General features: G+C 42.1%; 1 protein-coding gene across 4 annotated transcripts in view; it reads right to left on the reverse strand.

Moving 5' to 3' along the window:
• Positions 1–21,137, reverse strand: part of mcm9 (minichromosome maintenance 9 homologous recombination repair factor) — a 32,177-nt gene extending 11,040 nt beyond the window's left edge. Inside the window, exons 1-9 of one of the 4 annotated variants that reach the window (XM_086263053.1) lie at positions 21,026–21,137; positions 20,133–20,322; positions 17,960–18,125; positions 15,563–15,669; positions 12,482–12,688; positions 12,238–12,319; positions 11,746–11,946; positions 11,533–11,658; positions 10,332–10,451 (exon numbers count right to left, since the gene is read on the reverse strand). In XM_086263053.1, the coding sequence (XP_086119179.1) occupies positions 10,332–10,451; positions 11,533–11,658; positions 11,746–11,946; positions 12,238–12,319; positions 12,482–12,688; positions 15,563–15,669; positions 17,960–18,125; positions 20,133–20,303 (1,180 nt within the window). In that variant the 5' untranslated portion in view covers positions 20,304–20,322; positions 21,026–21,137. Of the gene's footprint in view, positions 1–10,331; positions 10,452–11,532; positions 11,659–11,745; positions 11,947–12,237; positions 12,320–12,481; positions 12,689–15,562; positions 15,670–17,959; positions 18,126–18,602; positions 18,784–20,132; positions 20,403–21,025 lie in introns of those variants that run through there. The other 3 variants (XM_086263054.1, XM_086263052.1, XM_086263055.1) reach the window with 3 other exon arrangements.
• Positions 21,138–21,646: the final 509 nt, after the last annotated feature.

Genomic DNA, 21,646 nt, shown 5'->3' on the forward strand with positions numbered 1-21,646 from the left:
AAACACACATGACAAAGAAGTCAAGCTATACATGACCATAAATTAAGTTATGTGTAATAATGGGCCCCATCTATGAACTCGGGTTAGGGTTAGCTCATAAAACTACTTTTTACACCTCTGTCTGAAATCTTGCAGGGGAGTATCTGGTCATGGCGATATTTTGTTTTTTCACCTTCTGAGAAGTGGAATCTTGCAAATACAACACCTTTGTATAGGCCATCAGTTGAGACAGAGCCAGATAATATTAACTCACAAGTGTTAAGTGACAGGATTGTTTTCTAATCTGACAGATTTTAGCTGGTGCCATGTCTTCCCATTCCTTTTTGCACCTATTTTTCTTCATGTGCTCAATACTTTTCCCTACCTTTCATTTTTCGTTAATACACATTGGTTATGTGCCCAATAATTTTATATAACTGTAATTGGAATAGGTTTCAGTAAACAAAAAAAAAAAAAAAAAACCTGTCTCAGTGTCCAAATATATATGGACCTAACTAATCCTAACAAGGATATGAATACACATGGGTGTATTCATATCCTTATGGGGACATCTCATTGACATAGTGCTTTCCCTAGCCGCTTAACCTAACCCTAACCATCAAAACACTAAAGGTCAAAGAAAAGACACACACAGTGTGTCAAAGAAAAGTGAGACACAGTGTGAAATCCCAGTAACTCTAGGCTCCCTCCACAGAATTGCATGGCAGCATTTGTTTGAACAAACAGATTTAAATACTAACAATATGTTGTCATATTGTGATTTATTAACCACATGAGTGTGGAAATTATGTTTTTTATTATGAAAAAGAAAAACCAAAATGATAAAACTTTATCTTTGGAGGCTGAATCTCCTCCAGAGGGTGTTGGGAGACCTAAAGGGCGTACTTTACCATACTTTGACGGAGATCACAGTGTTTCGAGAGGATTAAAGAAATGGCGGTGATGGACAAGGTTAACAATACATGAGAAGGTATGCACAGGGGGATGGCGACAGAAAGAAGAGGAACCAAAGGGAAACAGGATGGTGCAGCCGATCCCTAGGACCGTGCACCGAAGTTTCAAAGAAAAACAAACTAAGCCAGAACTTCTAAATACCCTAACCAGCTGTGCCAGGGGTCTGTGTCTGACATACTCCCTGAAATGAACTGAAAAGACATTTTTAATAAAAAGAATTGTTTCCTTCAAGGTCATATTGTGCCCCTCCCCAGGTTACACAAACTGTTTGGGTGATATCAAATGAATAGATTGAAACCATTGCTTTCTTTTTTAATAGTGGTTAGGATGAGAGAATTGCAGGAAATTATGACCCGACCCAGAGAATATAACCCGAATTTTTAACTTTTTTGGGAGGGCTGGGAACGGACCATGGGGGAACCTCAAGGAGGAAGTCCCATTCTGGGACGTATAAAGACCTACACCTAACCTCTTTGTTTAAAAGAACCCTCAGAGTCTGTGAGATTTTTAGAAGATAACCCTACTCAGGCTGTATGACCCTAAGCCTAACCTTTTTGGGGACCTGATAAAGTTTATGACAAACCCTGAGGAGAAATAAGCCTGCTCTGGGATGTTTAAAATCTAAAATTTAACATCTTTATTTAGTCAACCCTCAGGCTTTAAAAGACATTTGTGAGACCCCTAGAGGAAGTAACCCTTATTGGGCCACATTAAAACTCTAGGAGATATTGTATTCCTCTAATTCGGTGGGACAGAGAAGAAAAGGAGAAGCTTAGGGATCATAAAGCCTAGTTAAATAAGAGAAACTATAAATGGCACATAAGCAATCTGCTTTCCTTGTTTTTGGGCCTTCCGCTGACCGACAGGGCCAGACTCCTGGCTTTATTAGGGTGAGTGCCTTCCCCCAAACATTTCCTTGTGATTGAGATCGCTGTCAATATGGTGTGCATTCATATTGTAAAGCTAGACAGGTGAAGAGAAGTGGTATTGTTTTTTCCGAGGGTGCTTGAATGCATCACAGTGATATCTCCGGGGGGGGGGGGTCCCTTTCTACTTGGTTTTTATATTGATTACTTATTTATCATAATTTTAGTGATTTTTTTGTCATATGGATTTTTATTTAGTTATTAATGTTCTCTATTTAGGTATAAATAAGTGAATCTTGGTTTCAGTTCAGACCTCGGGTTCTCCCCCTTGGTCGGCGACAGTCCTATGACTCCCTCACGGACCCCACTCCCCTAACCAGTGACTAATTAGTGTCTCGGTTTTAGTTTTAGTTCTTTTTTATCCCCCCCCCTTATTTTCCTTTTTTCAGATTTATTTTGATATTTTGATTAGTTTTGTTACTGAACAGTCTCATTTTATTCACACAGATGAGATATCTAAGTAACACCCCGAGTAGAATGCATGACAAGGTAGGAGTGACACCACACAGTTTTAGGATTTTTGTTTTTGGTACCTGAGAGGAGCATGTTGCATGGGAGCACAATAGGCGTTCCCATGTGACTTAATGGTAACCTATCCTGGGAGAGGCCCACAGGATTGGGCGTCTCTCAGGAAATGATTTAATCCCTCGTTCTCTCCTGGCCCCAGTAGCATGTATCCCTCTGAGGAAGCAGGAGATCCGCAAAATGTCAGAAACGCGAGACCAGACCAGTGGGAGAAATTTTGGGTGGATTAGATCGAATGTAGCGGTGGATTTAGATGTGGATAATGATATTCTGCCTGCTTCTCTGTGTTCTCCCTCTGCATGCTCTGTGGGTGCCGCGGGTTGTGACCCCCCCCCCCGGGCCGCTCCTGCTGCGATGCTCCTTCAGGCCCTTTTTCGTCTCCTCCCATAGGCGAGCGAATGAACATGGAAGCTCCACCCGTGGAGGACGCGTCCGCAGCGAATCAGCAAAAATGGTTAAAAATCAAAACTATTACTCAAACAGGTGAAGAGGAAGTCGGTGAAATGCTAATCGAGGTCCCGCAACAACATGACCAGGCGGCCAATATGAGCAGTGACTCGCTGGACCGCACAGATCCCGACCATTTGAAATTAAATGTAAATTTCCACCTGAGTGAGGACGGCAGGGAAGGTGACGGGTCTGCTGACGATTTTAAAGCCTTAAGGCCAAAAAATGCAAGCGATGGAGCACCTCCAGGTAGATTTGACACGGGACGAGGAGATGACCGGGCGAGGTGCCGGAGCGGGGAATGGCGGGGTCGCGTGGCACACACCTACATACCATCGGGCGCGAGCAAGCCTCAAGTTACAGGATTGGAAAATTAAAGCAAACAAGCCTATGGTGTTTGGGGAGAAACTCCACTCCCCCACCAGATTTAACTTGGTCTTCCTCTTCTAATATTTTAAATTTATCAAGACTCTTTACTCCGTCTGCAGCACAAATAAGCTTATTAGAAAAGGGCCTGACTTTCATTCCAGCGCCATAAAAATTTTCACGTGAGGAGTTTCGCCGGGACCTACATTGGTACCATAGAAGACCGAAACTACAAAACTTTTTTGAAACCGACAACTTCCACAGGGATCCCTTCGTCCTACCATCTGTGTGGGAACTGGAGTGGGGGGCGTTGAGCGAGTCGCTCAAAGAGCTAATAAAAAAAGATATTCGGTTGTTCCACTCGTTAAGGCCGCAGGTGGGGAGGGAGGGTAGTCTTATGGTGGAGGAAGAACGGGCGCTTAGAGAATTAAAAGTTAATCAGAACATCGTGATTAAACCGGCGGATAAAGGCTCAAAAATTGTAATTATGGACAAGCAGCAGTACAGACTGGAAGCCCAGAGACAACTGGGAAATGAGAAATATTACAAATGCATTTCAAATTCAATCCAGCCCGAGGTGCAGCAGCAAATTAGGAGGATTGTCCACTCACTACATCACAAGAGTTATTTCCACAAAACAGCGCGACTATTTCTTAGGTCCTGATGATCCCCACCCACGCTTATCCTATTCTGAGATCCCACCTGGAAGACCTATAGTCTCCGATTGCAGTGGTGCAATACATAACATCTCTCAGTACACTGAGAGCCCTCTCTAATAAACATCCAAGTTATCTTAAGGACACGTATCATTTTTTTTTTTTAATTCACAATAGATATAGACAGTCTGTACACTAATATCAATACATAGACAGGACAGAGTCGTAAGTAACATCTTTCAGCGGTACCCGGATGCTGTGCGCCCTGACGCGGCAATTCTCTGGCTTTTGGAGATTTGTCTTGTCAATAATGATTTCCAATTCGACAATAGGTTTCATTTGCAGATGGAAGGAACGGCTATGGGCCAGAGATATGCACCGTCCTACACAAACATATATATGAGCGAGTGGGAGACAGAAAGGCGCTGGCCAAGTGCTCATTACAACTGGTGTTTTATTTGTACTTTATAGATGACATCATAGGCGCATGGGGTCACAGGGAGGATACGTTCCAACAGTTCGTACACATCTTGAACACACATCACCCGTCTATAAAACTTAAGCAGGAGCACAGCGACTCTGAAATCAATTTCTTGGACACCACGGTCTTTTTTGAGGATGAGAAGGATGGCAAGAGGTTGCATGCAAAAGTTTATTTAAAACCCACCGACACGCATGCGCTCCTCCATAAATTATCACCCGCCACACACATTTCGAGAAATAGTGAAATCTCAAATATTGAGATTTTACAGAATAAGCAGTAAGGAGGTGGATTTTCGCAATGCTACTTCCACATTGTTTAGGAGTTTGAGGAAGAGGGGGGACTCACGCTCTTTTTTTTGAGGAAGATACACAGGGAGACGCTCTCGGGACTTCGTACGCCTAACGCATGGACACGGGGTGATTTTCGGGAGGGGCGGGGTGGCGCAGGAGAGCGAGTTGATGCTCGGCGGATGGATACTGAACTTCGGACTCCTTTTAATTAAAACACCATCGAGGACATAACGGGAGGGGAGAGACTTTTGCCCTTTGTTAGTACTTTCCACAAGAAGTACACGCCATTTCTCAGCAGTATCCACCAAAATCTTTGTGAAATGCGGACCTGGGGGTATGCATTCGAAGCGCGGATGATCAGAGGCTTAAGGAAAAACCAAAGCTTGGGTGACCTTTTGGTTAGAGCTAAATTGGAGGGGAGGGTAAACGAACCACCTGACACATTGTTGCAGTTTTTGGTACAGAAGCACATCATAAGTAATCTGTACAGTGGAGCCTCTTAGGCGATTAGAGGGAAATTCTCTCTAGAGATACAAAAAATGTAATTTATGCCATTCAATGTAACAGGTGTGGGACGATATATGTGGGAGAAACTGCGGTTCATTTGAGAGCGCGGCTGCAACAACATCTATATGCCATTCATGCAGCGGAGTCGCGTACTTTAGTGGCCACCCACTTTAAAGAGCATGCAGTGGGGGCTCTGATTATCATGGGCTTGCAGGCAAATCCGCGATGGTCGGTCGGTCAGCAGAGAAGAATGGAGAGGGGTTGGATAGACAGATTCAACACTTATGCTCCATTGGGCCTGAATGTACAGTGGGGCAAAAAAGTATTTAGTCAGCCACCAATTGTGCAAGTTCCCCCACCTAAAATGATGACAGAGGTCAGTAATTTGCACCAGAGGTACACTTCAACTGTGAGAGACAGAATGTGAAAAAAAAAAAATCCATGAATCCACATGGTAGGATTTGTAAAGAATTTATTCGTAAATCAGGGTGGAAAATAAGTATTTGGTCAATAACAAAAATACAACTCAATACTTTGTAACATAACCTTTGTTGGCAATAACAGAGGTCAAATGTTTACTATAGGTCTTTACCAGGTTTGCACACACAGTAGCTGGTATTTTGGCCCATTCCTCCATGCAGATCTTCTCGAGAGCAGTGATGTTTTGGGGCTGTCGCCGAGCAACACGGACTTTCAACTCCCGCCACAGATTTTCTATGGGGTTGAGGTCTGGAGACTGGCTAGGCCACTCCAGGACTTTCAAATGCTTCTTACGGAGCCACTCCTTTGTTGCCCGGGCGGTGTGTTTTGGATCATTGTCATGTTGGAAGACCCAGCCTCGTTTCATCTTCAAAGTTCTCACTGATGGAAGGAGGTTTTGGCTCAAAATCTCACGATACATGGCCCCATTCATTCTGTCCTTAACACGGATCAGTCGTCCTGTCCCCTTGGCAGAAAAACAGCCCCATAGCATGATGTTTCCACCCCCATGCTTCACAGTAGGTATGGTGTTCTTGGGATGCAACTCAGTATTCTTCTTCCTCCAAACACGACGAGTTGAGTTTATACCAAAAAGTTCTACTTTGGTTTCATCTGACCACATGACATTCTCCCAATCCTCTGCTGTATCATCCATGTGCTCTCTGGCAAACTTCAGACGGGCCTGGACATGCACTGGCTTCAGCAGCGGAACACGTCTGGCACTGCGGGATTTGATTCCCTGCCGTTGTAGTGTGTTACTGATGGTGACCTTTGTTACTTTGGTCCCAGCTCTCTGCAGGTCATTCACCAGGTCCCCCCGTGTGGTTCTGGGATCTTTGCTCACCGTTCTCATGATCATTTTGACCCCACGGGATGAGATCTTGCGTGGAGCCCCAGATCAAGGGAGATTATCAGTGGTCTTGTATGTCTTCCATTTTCTGATGATTGCTCCCACAGTTGATTTTTTCACACCAAGCTGCTTGCCTATTGTAGATTCACTCTTCCCAGTCTGGTGCAGGTCTACAATACTTTTCCTGGTGTCCTTCGAATGCTCTTTGGTCTTGGCCATGGCGGAGTTTGGAGTCTGACTGTTTGAGGCTGTGGACAGGTGTCTTTTATACAGATGATGAGTTCAAACAGGTGCCATTCATACAGGTAACGAGTGGGGGACAGAAAAGCTTCTTACAGAAGACGTTACAGGTCTGTGAGAGCCAGAGATTTTCCTTGTTTGAGGTGACCAAATACTTATTTTCCACCCTAATTTACGAATAAATTCTTTACAAATCCTACCATGTGGATTCATGGATTTTTTTTTCACATTCTGTCTCTCACAGTTGAAGTGTACCTCTGGTGCAAATTACTGACCTCTCATCATTTTAAGTGGGGAACTTGCACAATCGGTGGCTGACTAAATACTTTTTTGCCCCACTGTACCTGCATGAGATGCGGGTTGTAAAAACTCTTGTTTCTCTTTGCCTTAAAGGATCATACATGTGGGTTGAGAGTGTTGTTTCTTAGAAGTCTCTTGTAATAATTGCCGGAGGTATTGTGAAAATGAAGTATAATGAATATATGGTACTAATGAATCCATCAAGACCCCAAGGTGAGGGAAAGGGAGGGGAGGTGCGGTGGATGACCTGCTGTGAAACTCCTGAGCTCAAAGAAGCCATAGGTATATCTATAGAGGTATAGTTGACAGAGGAAGAGTGTGAAATAAATAAATTAGGAAGCTTTAATAAAGAAAATGGACTGAAGGCCTGCTGTTTTGATGCTATAGGAATAGAGATCAGGGGATGGGAGAAAGTGGAATAAACATCAAAATCGCCCTTAACAGATTTATTTCACGGTATGAATTTCATTGGAGGGGAGGGCAAATCAACCACCTGAGACACTGAGGCAGTTTTTGGTACAGAAGCACATGATCAGCAACCTTCATAGCCTCCTGAGCGATTATGGGGAAATTCTCTCTGGAGATAAAAAAAAATGTGGTTTATGCCAAACAGGTGGATGATATATGTAGGGGAGACTGGGGCCCGTTTGAGAGTGCGTTTTTCAACAACACCTATATCCGTTCGGCGGAGTCGTGTACTTTAGTGGTACAGTGGTACACCCACTTTAAGGAGCATTGATCATCATGGGTTTGCAGGTTAATCCGGGGTGGTCGGTCGGTCAGCGGAGAAGGAGGGAGAGGGGGTGGATAGAGCGACTAAACACTTGTGTTCTGTTAGGCCTGAATGTACCCATATGAGATGTGGATTGTACTTTTTTTCTTCTTGAATTAGAGGACCACATATACAGTATTAGAAAATATATTCCTTTTTTAAAATTTTTACAGTTCAGTAAGTTACTTTTTTTTTTTTTTTTTAAACGTTTAAGCAGGATTTTACCTCCCACCGTCCAAAGACATGCAGCTTGTGGGGATAGGTTAATTGATTAATCCAAATTGTCACTAGGTGTGAATGTGCGAGTGAATGTGAGTGTGAATGGTTGTCTGTCCCTGTGTGTTAGCCCTGCGACAGACTGGCGACCTGTCCAGGGTGTACCCCGCCTTTCGCCCTATGACAGCTGGGATAGGCTCCAGCGCCCCCCGCGACCCTGAAAAGGATAAGCGGAAGCGAATGGATGGATGGATGGATATACAGTATGGGTGAAAGGGGTTGCTTTTTAGTTGTCTCTTGTATTGGTTGCCTGAGGTATTGTGATTATGATATATAATGAATATGTGACACTAATGAATCCATCAGGACCCAGAGGGGGAGGGATGGGAGATGGAGTGGATGACCTGCTGTGATACTCCAGGAGCCAAGATTGGAGGACCTGCCCGTATATTGGTGGTTTGTCTGTTCTTAATCTTTGTTCTGACCTAAATAAAGGCATAGGTTACATCCATGTGATGTATGGTTAATAGACTAAGAGTGTGAAATAAACAAAGGAAGCTTCAAAAAAAGAAAACTGACTGAAGGCCTACTGTTTCGGTGCCACAGGAGCAGAGATGAGGAGATGTGAAAAACCACCACAAGTGCTTCATGTGAGAAAGTGAAATAAACACCAAGAGAGCCCTGAACAGACTTATTTCATGTGTATGAATCTACCAAAAAAAAAACAAATTAATTAAAAGGTTAAGGATGTGAGAGCTGTTGTGAGAAATCCTAGTAAACACAGGCTCCCTCCACAGAAACTGCATGGCATTTGGCTGACAAATAGAGTTTAAATACTAACAGTATGTTGTTATATTCGGTGATTTACTAATCACATGAGTTTGGAAATTGCAATTTTTAATGAAAAAAAATAAAACTAAAAAACTAAAATCAAGAAGTTCAAGAAATCTGTGGCTGAATCGCCTCCAGAGAGTGTTGGGGGAAAAAAAAAGGGGGGGGGGGGGGGGGGGGGATGAACAATATCAGTAATACACAAGAATGGTATGCACAAAAGATGACGAAGAAGAGGAGGAGAATGGTGGTAGAAGGAAGAAGAGGAACCAAGGGGTAACAGGATGCTACAGCCAAACCCTTAGACCGTGCACCGAAGTTTTAAAGAAATACAAACTGAGCCACAATTTCTAAACACCTAACCATAACCTAACTGTAACCCTGACACTAAAACCACATTTTGAGTCTCAAAATTCTCTTCAAACTTGTGGGGACCAGGATTTTGGTCCCCACAACGACTGTTGGTCCCCACAAGTATGTCTAAACAGGTACAAACACACACACAAAAGAATTATTATTTTTTTCACCTGTTTACTGAAACATTCCAATTATAGTTATAATGGACATGGACAGTGTAGACTCTCAGCTTTCATTTGAGGGTATCCACATTCGAATTGGATTGATCATTTAGGAGCTTCTGCTCCTTAACATGTGCCACCTTCTTTTTATAAGGGATCACAAGTAATTGGACACTGGACTGAAAAAAAATTCCCTTCTTTCATGAGAAAGAAAGAAAGCACTGGTGAACTTCAGTAACGCAAAAAGACCTGGATGAAGACCCGTGACTGTGTGAAAAATTGATGACACCCTAAACCTAATACCTGGTTGGGCCACCCTCAGCAACAACACCTTTTTAAAAAAAATAATAACAATAAAATTAAATTTAAAAAAAACAGCCCTGTGGAGGAATTTTGGCCAACTCGTCTTTGCAGAATTCAGCCACATTGGAAGGTTTTCGCACATGAACCACCTTTTTAAGATCATGCCACAGGATCTCAGTCGGATTCGGGTCAGGACTTTGACTAGGCCACTCCAAAGTCTGCATTTTGTTGTTCTTAAACCATTCAGAGGTGAACTTGCTGGTGTGTTTTGGATCATTCCATTTGTGGATAATGGCTCTCACTGTGGTTCGCTGGAGTCCCTAGGCTTTAGACATGGCTTTATAACTTACTTCATTTCTCACTTATTCCTGAGTTTCCGTGGATCGCAACATGATGTCTGGCTTTTGAGGATATTTTGACCTACTCCACTTTGTCAGGCAGGCTCTATTTAAGTGATTTCTTGATTGACAACAGCTGTGGCAGTAATCAGGCCTGGGTGTGGCTAGAGAAACTGAACTCAGTTTTCCGAGATGTGATACAATATTTTTTTCCCCTTAATAATAAGAAGCGGCATTTTGTGTCTCCTTTGTGTGTGTATATATAGTTTCTTTTGTTTGTTTGGGGGGTTTTTTTGGGTTTTTTTTTAAAGGGAAAAGCAGGACCTACCTGCACTTGTTGAGCCAATTCCAGCTGTGAGTACAGAACGACACATAATCTTGGCAGCATATTTCAGGAACTGAGACTTCCCTGTACCTGGGTCACCAACCAGCAACATATGACACTCGCCTAGAAGGAGCAAATCATGAATACACACATTTCACAGAGGGCCATTTGTAAAACACAAAAAACAACATAGAGGCACTGATTTGTCAGAGTTTACATTCTGTCACAAGACAGTCACAATTTTAATTTTCATGAAGCTATTTAAAGGGCCCGAAAAAGCAACATGGGTCTGTCCTCCTGTGGGCTGACCATCTCTGTGGCCCCTCCTGTGGGTGGTGAGCCCACAGGTGGCCTCAAAATCTCATCATTGCTTTTTGAGGATGATGTGATTCTCTTGACTTCATCAGGTGAGGAACTTCAAGCTCACACTGGAGCAGTATGCAGCCAAGTGTGAAGCGGCGAGAATGCGAGTTAGCAACTCCAAGTCTAAGTTCTCAGTCGGCAAAGGGTGGAGTGCTGATTCCAGGACACGGATGAGTTATTGCCCCAAGTGGAGGAGTTCAAGTATCTGTTGTTCACGAGTGAGAGGACAGGGGAGTGCGAGAGTGACAGACTGATTGGAGAGGTGTCTGCAGTGATACGGATGCTATGCCAATCGGTTGTAGACAAGAGAGACCGGAGCATAAAACGAAAGTGGTCCATTTACCAGTCAACCTATGTTCCTACACTCTTGTTGCAAGCTCTGGGGAGTGACCAAAAGAATGAGGTTCCAGACACAAGCAGTAGAAATGAGTTTACTGCAAAGCGTAGCGGGGCTCTCCCCTGGAGGTAGGGTGAGGGACTCAAAAGGAGGTGGTTCTTCTGACATCTGACTAGGATACCTCATGGACTTCTCCTAGGTGAAGTATTCCGGTTGTCTTACCAGGAGAAGGCCCAGGAGGAGGAGGTGGCTGGGGTAAGGGAAGTTTCAGTTTTTCTGCTCCAGCCACAACCAGAACCCAGATGAGCAGCAGAAATTTGATTGATGGTTGGTTCAAAAGAAAATGAACTGCAAAGGGCCAGATTCCACTTCAAAGGCACAGCTTAGAAATGTTTTGGGGTTTTTTTTTAAGTTTATTTACTGGTTTGTAGGAGTCATTCTTTGCAGATACTTAAGAATATTAATATGTATTATTTAAAAATTTAAAAAAGAAAAATTGCATACCCCTAATTTTGGTCCCAGAAGAATCTATTCTCTGAACTCCCCCAGCCAAGACCATGGCCACTGCCAGTTTAATTACATACATGCCAAAAACCTGTGGACACAGGCTCAATAAGATATGGTTCCTACCTACAAATAAGAGAGAGGGACACAAAATAAATGGATATAGAGCAAGATACACAAATATAATAGTCTTACACAGTAAATTATACATACCAGCTATAGGATTATGTTTGTAGCTATTCCAGAATTCTTCAAATTCTTCCTGAGCATCCTTTACAAGCTGTCCAGCAGCAGCCTGCTGGTTGTTTACCTCTATATTGTTAGCTTTGAGGACCAACTCCACATCACAAAGTGCACCATCATAAAAGGTTTTCCAGCGCAGACACATCACTCCATAAACAGTGACATCATCTCCTGGGAGCATACAGTCCAAAAGCCAATACATGAGATTAATTATTAAAATTTTATTTTCAGTTCTGATTTTGGCAAAGTAATCATAATACAACTACCTTTGTTGCATCGTTTTTCACTACAAACATCTATTAAGAGTTAGAAAACATACATTTCCAGCACTGATGTGGATTTCCAGTGACAAACTTATGTTTGCTTTGCTACTCATTTTAAACTCAACTTGCCTTGAGCCACAAACTGTAAGCTATCAGGAGAAGCGTATCTGGACAGTTCTTACACATTAATGTTTCTTACCAGATTTACAACTGTCGACGAGGTCATTCTCCAGAACTACCAGTAAAGAACGAGGAATACTGCCCACTGAAAGTTTCTGCACCTGTTGTAAGATGGGTACAATTCGATAAAAATGACATTTTACGCACTCAGCATGTGAAGTTTTAACAACATAACTTAACGCTTTAACTATGTTTAGAAATTTTTAAAATCAATACATAAATTAATTAAATAAAATCAAGAAGCTCATGTTTAAAAGCCTAACCTGCTCTTGAATTTTGATCTCTTGGTAATCCCTGCAAGCAGCAGGTTCAGATCCTTCAGACAGACAAGTGAATTTATATGAGTTACAGCTACCGGGGTTAGGGCAGGCTACGGGTGGGACAAACGTGTAGAATTGCTCAAATTCTGCCTGCACTGTGAAAACATGACGACACTTTGTGCACATGTAATCACGCTCATATTCCAGAACCTACGAGAGGAGGAAAAAGACACGGCTGTCAGTAAAACTCAAAGAAACCAAAGTGGATCTGCGTAAGGCTCTGCTCCTTGTCCAAACACCACCTCAAAGTTTACAAAGTGACTTTTTGTGTCTCGTTGAATTTTTAACTTGCATTCAATTTTTTAATCGAATAACTGTTTCAACAGTTAAGCTTAACTGTAGAAGGCTTGTTTGACATTAAGAAACATTTACACATAACTAACAATGGTCATGAATAAGAATAAAAACTGGAAGTTGTCTGTAGAGAGGTGTGGTTTTGGCTAAGCTGCAGAGGAGGCATGGAGCAGTGGGTTTAGGGTGGGACATCAGGGGAGGCTAACCCACACAGCTGTTCTCAATCACTTTTTTTTTTTTTTTTTTTGCCTGTCCCGTTTGGCTCTTTTGCCATCAGAATTATTGTCTAAAGGCAAAGAAAGATGCCCAACGGATTTACTTTACCAAATTGACCATCCCAGCCTTGCCATAATGGTCCATTTGATTCACCTTTTATTGTTTATTTTATTTTCACTTGCTGAATACGGGACAGACTTGACTGGGGGAAAGAAGGGGAGAAAGAAAGAGGGAAAGAGAAACAGCTGAGAAGAGGGACGACGGGGGAGAAGGGCAAAAACCAAAAACCAACAGAATGGGCAGAAAATTTTTTTAAAAAAAATGCATATATCAATCACCTGGATCACCTGTTGAGAAAGAAAAAAGAAAACAAGCAGAAGAGAACAAGAGTAATAGAATAAACAGCATCACAATGATATATGGGAATATGACAGTAAATACTAAATATTAAACATTATTGTGCAGCACGTAAGATCGACAGAACACAGTGTGCTTTGAGGTAGGAGCCAAAAAGGGTGTAGTTTGTGGGTGTGATCACCCGTGTGTACACCTGTGAGCATGGACGCGCTTGTTTTTTTTTTTAAAAAGGTTCCTTCATGTAATGATCTGCTAGAGGGTGTGGGGGGGCCACTGCCCCGTCCTCCAGGGCATGAAGCAGGTATGGAGGAGATCAAAACTCCAGACATCCAGAGGCCCCCAGAACACAAGAGACCAAGGAAGACCGACAGAGGGGCAGCCGCGCCACTGTCCCAGAAAGAGCTGAGGAGAGTCCCAGATGAGGGCTCACTCAGCAGCCGCGGAGCAGAAGCCAGGGGGGGTTGCAGTGACGCGCCCGTGAGCTCCGCCGGCAGCCAGCCGTGCCTGAGTGACCGAGCCCCAGGCCGAGAGGCCGGGGGCACCCCACCTCCGAAGTGGCCCGAGCGAGCCCCAGGCTCCAGGCCCCGATAAGCGGCCGCCAAGGAGTGAGCCGGTGTGTACCTGGACGCCCATCCCCGGACACAAAGAACCACCAACGCACCGACACCTGAGGGAGTCCGCCACTGGCAGGGGAAGTGGTGGTGGGGGGAGATAGGCCTCCAAACCTTGGAGGGCCTGAGATGTCCCCAGAGAGGTGGCGTCTGATACCCAACCTGACATATAGACACAGACATACAGGCACACAGAGATACAAACATCCATTCCCACCCTCATGCTCTCATATGCACTTACTCCACACTCAACCAACGTGGAGACAGACATAAAGAGACGCTGTACACACGATCACACTCCCCAAGCGTACTCTACGAACCGGGTCTAGGTACCCTTGCCCCTGGAGGGGGGAACTGCACCCAGACCCAGGTGGTGTTACCCTTTTCCCTGCGGTGGGGAGAGGCAGACCGCCCCGACTCCGCAACAGCAGGGAAGCCCCACACTCCAGACCGCAGTCGGACGGCCAACTCCTCCTCCTAGCCCCCCCGCTCCAGCAGGCCGCAGAGAACGGGGGTGTTCTCAATCACCTGATCATGCCTTCCCCATTTCAGTAGGATGCCGGGACCTGACGGGAGGACAGCTGGGAAGTTGTACAAACCAAAAAGTGTGCTGTATGTATAATATCAATCGACTTGCAATGCTGTGTGCTTCGGGTCTTTTTGTCACAATGATGCCGAAACCCAGTCATGGGATGATGGACCGCAACCTATTCGGCTGGTGGAAGTGCTGGCGAAGATGGTGGTGGAGCTAGCCGCTATGCATCAGTAGCAGGCTGCAGTGCATCATCTGCAGAGCAGCACCTGATGGTTCATCTAACCCTTTTCCCCTCTACAGACACCATCCTCCACTCACCGGGAGCCGCTGGGGCAGGAGTGTTGAGTGCGGGGGGGGGGCCAGGACACGTCTGCTGGGAGCGCCCACAGACGTGTGAGATAGATGTTCCATTTTGCTGGCCCTCCAACACCCTCCTTCGGTCTAAGAGGTACGTACAGCATAACGGTAAGGTGCGAAGGGGGTACATGCCAGTCTATGGTGGATATGGGTTGCACGCACACCCTGGTCTACCAAATCCTTAGTGGACACTGACCCCTGTTAGGGCAGTGTGTGGGGATGCATTCACAACCAGTAATGATGTGTAGTGTCTGCATTGCACTAAGCGGTGACGTGGGGTCATCGAACACTGACTCTGGCCTGGAGGAGACGGCAGGGCCTTCTTGTGATGCCTCATCAGCTAAAGAAATTCCCTCCATGGAAGACTTCCCACTAAAGCAGTCTTATGATGACACTATATGCTAGGTCTTTGACCAAGTGATAAAAAAATGATGGTCACATGTTGCACCCTGACCTACCCAAAAAAGACGGGTTGTATCAACTGGGTCCTTTCACAAATATTTAATTCAAATATTGACACGATGTGTGGGCGTCTAAATCTCTACTCCACTATTAACTGGTGGCTTATATGTATACTGCTCATGTTTTTTGCAGTGTTGGAAGCAGCATTCCATTTAATTGAATAGCACATGTACATATATGAAATGCTGTTACCTTGGCAATACTGGTACGTATTACAGTACCAGTTACAGACAAAAAGTGTCCTACATCTCTAGTCCTAGGAATTGTATCTCTTGTCAGCTCTGGGCACACTGGCAGACCTGGACACAGGAGAAAAAAAAAGTTATGTGAAGTGACTCAAACAAGCAACAGTGAAGAGCAGCAACGCTCGAAAACCCTCAAATGTGGCTGTATTACAACAATTCTGCAAAGATGAGTGGGCCAAAATTCATCTACAGTGGTGTAAAAGACTCATTACCAGTCGACACAAATGCCTGATTGTAGTTGTTGTTGCTAAGGGGGGTGACCCCGAAACGGTCACAGTAGATGGCTGTTTCCCTGAGCCTGGTTCCACAGACAAGGGGCCTGAAAGCTGAAGGCTCTAACTCCCATACTGCTTTTAAACTGGACATGAAACGCTACAAGTATAAAGGGTAATTTACACTCTGGAGCACTGCACTGAAAAACTGATACTGATGTAACACTGTCTGTGAAGCTGGATTTAAGAGAGAAATGCTGATAGAACATGTTTAGTGCCATCTTGTGTCAGTACAAAACATGACGTGACCAGCTTGGTTGGTTGTGGTCAATAGACTTTAGTCTAACATTACTTTATGTTAGCTAACTAGTGACAGAGCCGATAACTCAGGTGGCTCCTTATTTTTAGTCTTATTTTCTACTAAGAGGGGGTCAATTTTGTACTACCATTGGCTGTAGCAATGAGTTTTATCTTAGGAAACCAAGGATCTACTGTCCACTTTCACTGCTTGTCTCTTAAGCAGTCAATAGTTCTTTGTTGTTTGGCTAGCTGCACTAAAATGGGAGAATATAGCTGTTAGCCGTAATGTTCAGATTTATAAAACTAGGTACACCATATAGGAGATGCAAAAACTAAGTGCAAGCACATAAACACTAGATTAGGCGTCTCCAACTCCAGTCCTCGAGAGATACTGGCCGGCAGCTTTTATATGCATCCTTGTTCCGACACACCTGAATCAAATGAATGGCTCGTTACCAGGCCTTTACCAAACTTGATGGCATGCTGAAGAGGTAATTCAGCCATTTGATTGATTCAGCTGTGTTGGAGTAGGGATGCATCTAAAAGCTGCAGACAGTAGCTCTCAAGGACTGGAGTTGGACACCCCTGCATTAGATATATACATAATTCCAGTTTTGGTTATTTGGACAGCTTTACTGATATAACTGTGGGGACTTGGACTTAGAGCTTAAGGCAACAACTAACGTACAGCTGCACGCTGAAATCTGGGAACTAAGGTTAAAAACATTTTGAGTGTCATTCTCTAATATATTTTTCTTTGTGACGGCATAACCATGTTTCCAATAGTTGGAATTCTGTTTCCAAGTTGGGATTCTGTGTAAAATTTTGATCTCTGCCAAGAAGGTTATATTTTCAGTACCATTTGCTCCATGTGTGCCTCTGTGAATACAACAGCTCAAAAGGTTTTGAATGAATTCGAATAAAAGTTTGCAGGAGTACAGAGTGGGGTCATTGCGTTAAAATGTAGCTTGCATTTACCAGCGTCTTCAAGGTCAATTATTAGTCGAAAAAGTAATGTGCCGAATAAAGATTTGAAATAACTGACTTCTCCTTCACAGTCAAACTGATCTAAATGTCAAAGTGATAATAAGCCTATATTGGACTCTCAGATTCTTACTGCCACTGTTTGCATTGACAACATATAAACTATTAGAAAATGATATTTGGGGATTCAAGGTCAAATAGGGTCAAACTGGCAATATTTAGAAAATCATATGAGAATTCTAAATATCACATTATAGTTTTCAACTAAATACATCACATTTGACCTCACCTTTACATTTCAGAAACAAAAGGAACATATACAAACTAAAATTGGAAGTTAATACTCCCCAGAGAGATTGAGCTACCAAGGCAGAGGTTTGTACTCAGAGTGCTTCTTGTTTTTAATATAACATTAACATGAAATATTTTATATTAATATAAACTTTAATTTAATTTGAATGCACCTGCTAAACTATCAAACTGGGAAATTGTATTGTTATCTTTATTAAAATGTACACATCTGATTAAGCACTCAAACTCTTTATGCAGACAAAGAAAGGCAACTATTCCTAGTTAATTAAAATAACAGTTTATCCAGTTAAATATTTTAAAAATCAGACTGATATAAAGGCTTTTTCTTAGCTTCCTGAAAAATACAATAACAAACTTGGTCACCATCTTTAAAAAAAAAAAAAACTGCTTTTGAAACTATGTGCTGCTTTCATAGAGAGTGACCGGATCTATAGCATAGATTTATAACTCAGTTTATTTAGGCTTGACAGCATTTTGGTTGACATAGACACACAATCCAAATTGAGAGCTGTAACTAGTATAACTGCATGACTAACCTGTGATGCGAGCATGAAGAGTGTGGACCAATCTCTGGTCTTGTTTTCTTTGCCCTTCATTATGTTTGAGTGAGCCGTCGTCTGTTACCGCTTTGGCTTTTCTGTTTAATACTTTATCAAATATAGCCAGGATATCAGTGGGATATGCATTGAAATAGTCCCCAATCTGTGGGAAGACAGTACAATAACCATGACATTAGTGCAAATCCACATTAAATAATGAAGTGTAAGTACGTCAAAATAATAAATGAGTGTTTGGATAAGAAATACTTAGAGGCTAAATATTCAAGAAAGAAAAACAATGTTTCAAAATGAACTGCTCACTGGATTCCAATTTAGAAAATTCCTTTTTAATAGTTTAACTGCATCTGTTAAAAATATATAAATAAACATTTTAAGAAAATTTTTCTTAAAATGCAAAAATTAAAAAAACCCAAGTACAGACATGTCAGCTAAGCCATAAAATAAGATACTTTTTGTCTTTTTACCAGATGGAGCATCATTGTTGAGAAACAAATCTGATCATGTGGGCCTGATCATTTTGTTAACATATTACTGTTCGTTCTATTAAAGACGAAAGGATGAGATCGCAGGTACGAGTGGCGTAAATGAGATTTCTCTGAGGGTTGGATGGATCCTTTACCGATACGGTGAGGAGTTCAGTCATTGGGGAGGGGCTCAGAGTACAGCCACTGCTCCTCCACATTAAAAGGAGCCACATGAGGCAGTTGCCTCCTGGGTAAGCTGTTCCAGCTGGACATGTCCTACCAGAGGAAGGTAGGACAGGGAGAGGGAGGTTTGGGCTTCCCTGTTTGGCCTGCTGACTTCAAATAAGCAGAAGAAAATGAATAGATGATTTATCGTTTTGTTACTCAAGCTGTCTGCCCTAATCTTAGTATATCACGTTTGCAATTTATTTTAATAATCTGGTGCCAAAAAGCAGCACTCCCCGCCACCCCAAAATAAGTTTTTTTTGTTTTGTTTTTTAAACTATGCTATCAGTTTTCAATTGATTGCAATATCCTCTAACTATACATAGTAAAATATCTTTGTATAGTCAATTGAAAATTAATTAATTTTAACATATTTAATTTCACTTTGGTCCACTGTAAAACCATATCTCCTTTATTAAGATATGGGATAGTAGCATTTAATGTTTAAATTTATCCAGTTTAAACAGCAATATAATAATTAACTAATAAGTAACCACTCTGTGCCCTAAGTCCCAAAAGGATTAATCTCTTGTCTCATGTTCGACGGTGTTCCTAGGGATGATTTTTGTGTATAAAAAGATTAATGAACTGAAGAAGACCCCTTTTATATGAGCGTTCACAGAGGCTAACCCAGAAAGCCCGGCTTAACAGAAAAAAAAGTATCCCCACCGTCAATATACCCTAACTAAGACAAATAAAACTTTGATGTGAAACATTTAAAAGTGACAAATATGCAGAAAAGGAAGAAATCAGGAAGCAAATAGTTTTTCCACATGCCATTTGTTGATGGCATGATGAACTATACTCACAAATAGTGTTTTCTGGCAGTGTTCCTAAGCACATGCTGACAGTGCAGGGCCACCTGATGGCCTAAAGATCACAAGCTTCCAGACTTGTCACACAAAGACTTCTCCTGCTCCTCAGAATTATTTGATATTATGTACTGTATTATAAGGAGATATAAAAAGTCTATATTCCATAATTTGTAGACATAGTGTTTGGCGGATGAATGGTGAAACCCTGCCCATGTTTATTTCTGAGAAACATTAGCTCTCCAAGCTCTTTTCAAACCTAATCATGTTACTGACCTGTTGCCAATGAATCAAATTAGTTGCAAAATGTTTCTATGATTGCTTCACTTTAGTATCATTTACTTTTCCAGCCTTTTTTTCTACAGTTCCCAACTTAAAATGTTAAATTTGGTCAGTTTAAACATTTGATATGTTTTTGAGGTGCTTTTGTGAATAAATGTGGGTTTGAGATTTAGAAATCATTGCCTTCTGTGTTATTTAAACTTTACACTCCAATGCCCATCATTTTAGGAACCGGGATTATAATAATACTATTCTGAGTTTAACCATGACACATGACTTCTTTTTTTCTTTTTTTAAACAGACATACAAATCTCAAGGAGCTTACTTTATCTATATCCCAAACACAGAAACCTGTGTTAACATTACCTCCATATTGGCCTCAAACAATGTCATGGCATTAACCACTAGAGGGCGATGAGTGTCTTCATTATCTTCAGTCTCTTCAATAAGTTGAAGAATGTCATTGTGATGATGATCTGTCAGATAGGTTTCAAACACCCGATCAATCAGTGCCTCCTGTTCCGGGCTTATCAACATGATGCAACAATTTGAATCCCTGCAAGAACATAAACAATGAAACTGACGTTTATAAAGACTAATGTTACAAACACGTTGTGTGCTGGTCTTAAACATCATTTTAAATATTCCATATCCATGTGCATTCACAGTTAAAGATCTCTCTTTATGCGTGCTCAGCAGTCAAACAAAGATGTTAAGCTGCTGGCTAGCTGCACACAAAAGACATGGAATACAAACGTGGACAGGTCTATTGGCAGCAGAGTGGCCCACTCTCAATATTAATATTAATATTAAAAACCCGTAACGTTAGAAAATATGATTAGGTTAAACACATAATTGCAACACAGCTATTGCACATTTAAAGAAGCCGTGTGGGAGAGAGGAAACAAATAAAATTCAAATGCAATACTGCTCTATTAGAAGTTATCACCTTTGTTCTAACTGCCTAAAACTGCGCGACAAAGCAACAAATAATGTTCCCATGTCTTCCCGGTGCTCATCAGGCAAAGACAGAGATTTTAACTATAGACACTCCTACTGTCTACCCGAGAGTTACAAAAGGCACTTCTTTGTAATTGGATTAGTACACGTCAGTCACATTGATTTCAAACAAAAATACCACTTTACATGTCATCTATTAGCGTAAACACCCTGCATACTAAAAGTTGTATAACAAGTTTCTCCCGCTGATAATTACGTTCATATCCTGTCTCGCTGTAATAATGTAAAGGCTCACATACCGTTTGTCAGACACACGAACATTTTCTAATAAGAAACCCACTTGTACAGCCACAGCGACTTGTGCTGCGCGGGCTTACAGCTGTCTTCTTCTACGTCTAAACTGGCTTCTGCTTCTTCTTCTTGTTTGTAAACGGTTGGCAAACAACAAAAGAGTTTGTCATTGCCACCAACTGGTATGGAGTGTGTATCGGCACATTCTCATGCAGGAGCTTGGAACGGTGTGTATGGAGGGCTACAAGTGCCAAAAGGATATAAATAAATAATTACACAGTTAATTTAATATTTCATTTATTAATAATGAAGGTAGAAAATAATAATTCATTAAATATCGATTTATTTCATTTGAAACATTAAATAAATGTGTTTATTTGTAATTTCCATAAAATATTGACATATTTAGTTCAAACATTTTGACACTCCTGGCGCTGATGCAGTGTTCATGAATTTCAACCTTGCTCATCAAAGTAACAAGGCGGGGTCAATGCCGATTTGTTTAGTGGGCATTTCTCAATACCCAAAGCTCATTTGGACTTAATGGAACCCAGACTGTCAGTAATCTTTTAAAATACTACTGTTTTTGTGTCAGCAAATACACTTCTGATATTTTTTTTCTAGGCAAC

This window comes from Aulonocara sp. 'chitande type north' Nkhata Bay, linkage group LG15 (assembly GCF_057382095.1).
Source record: "Aulonocara sp. 'chitande type north' Nkhata Bay isolate Kocher_YH1m ecotype deep benthic linkage group LG15, A_spYH_male_GT1.1, whole genome shotgun sequence".
In the NCBI taxonomy this organism is placed as follows: domain Eukaryota; kingdom Metazoa; phylum Chordata; class Actinopteri; order Cichliformes; family Cichlidae; genus Aulonocara; species Aulonocara sp. 'chitande type north' Nkhata Bay.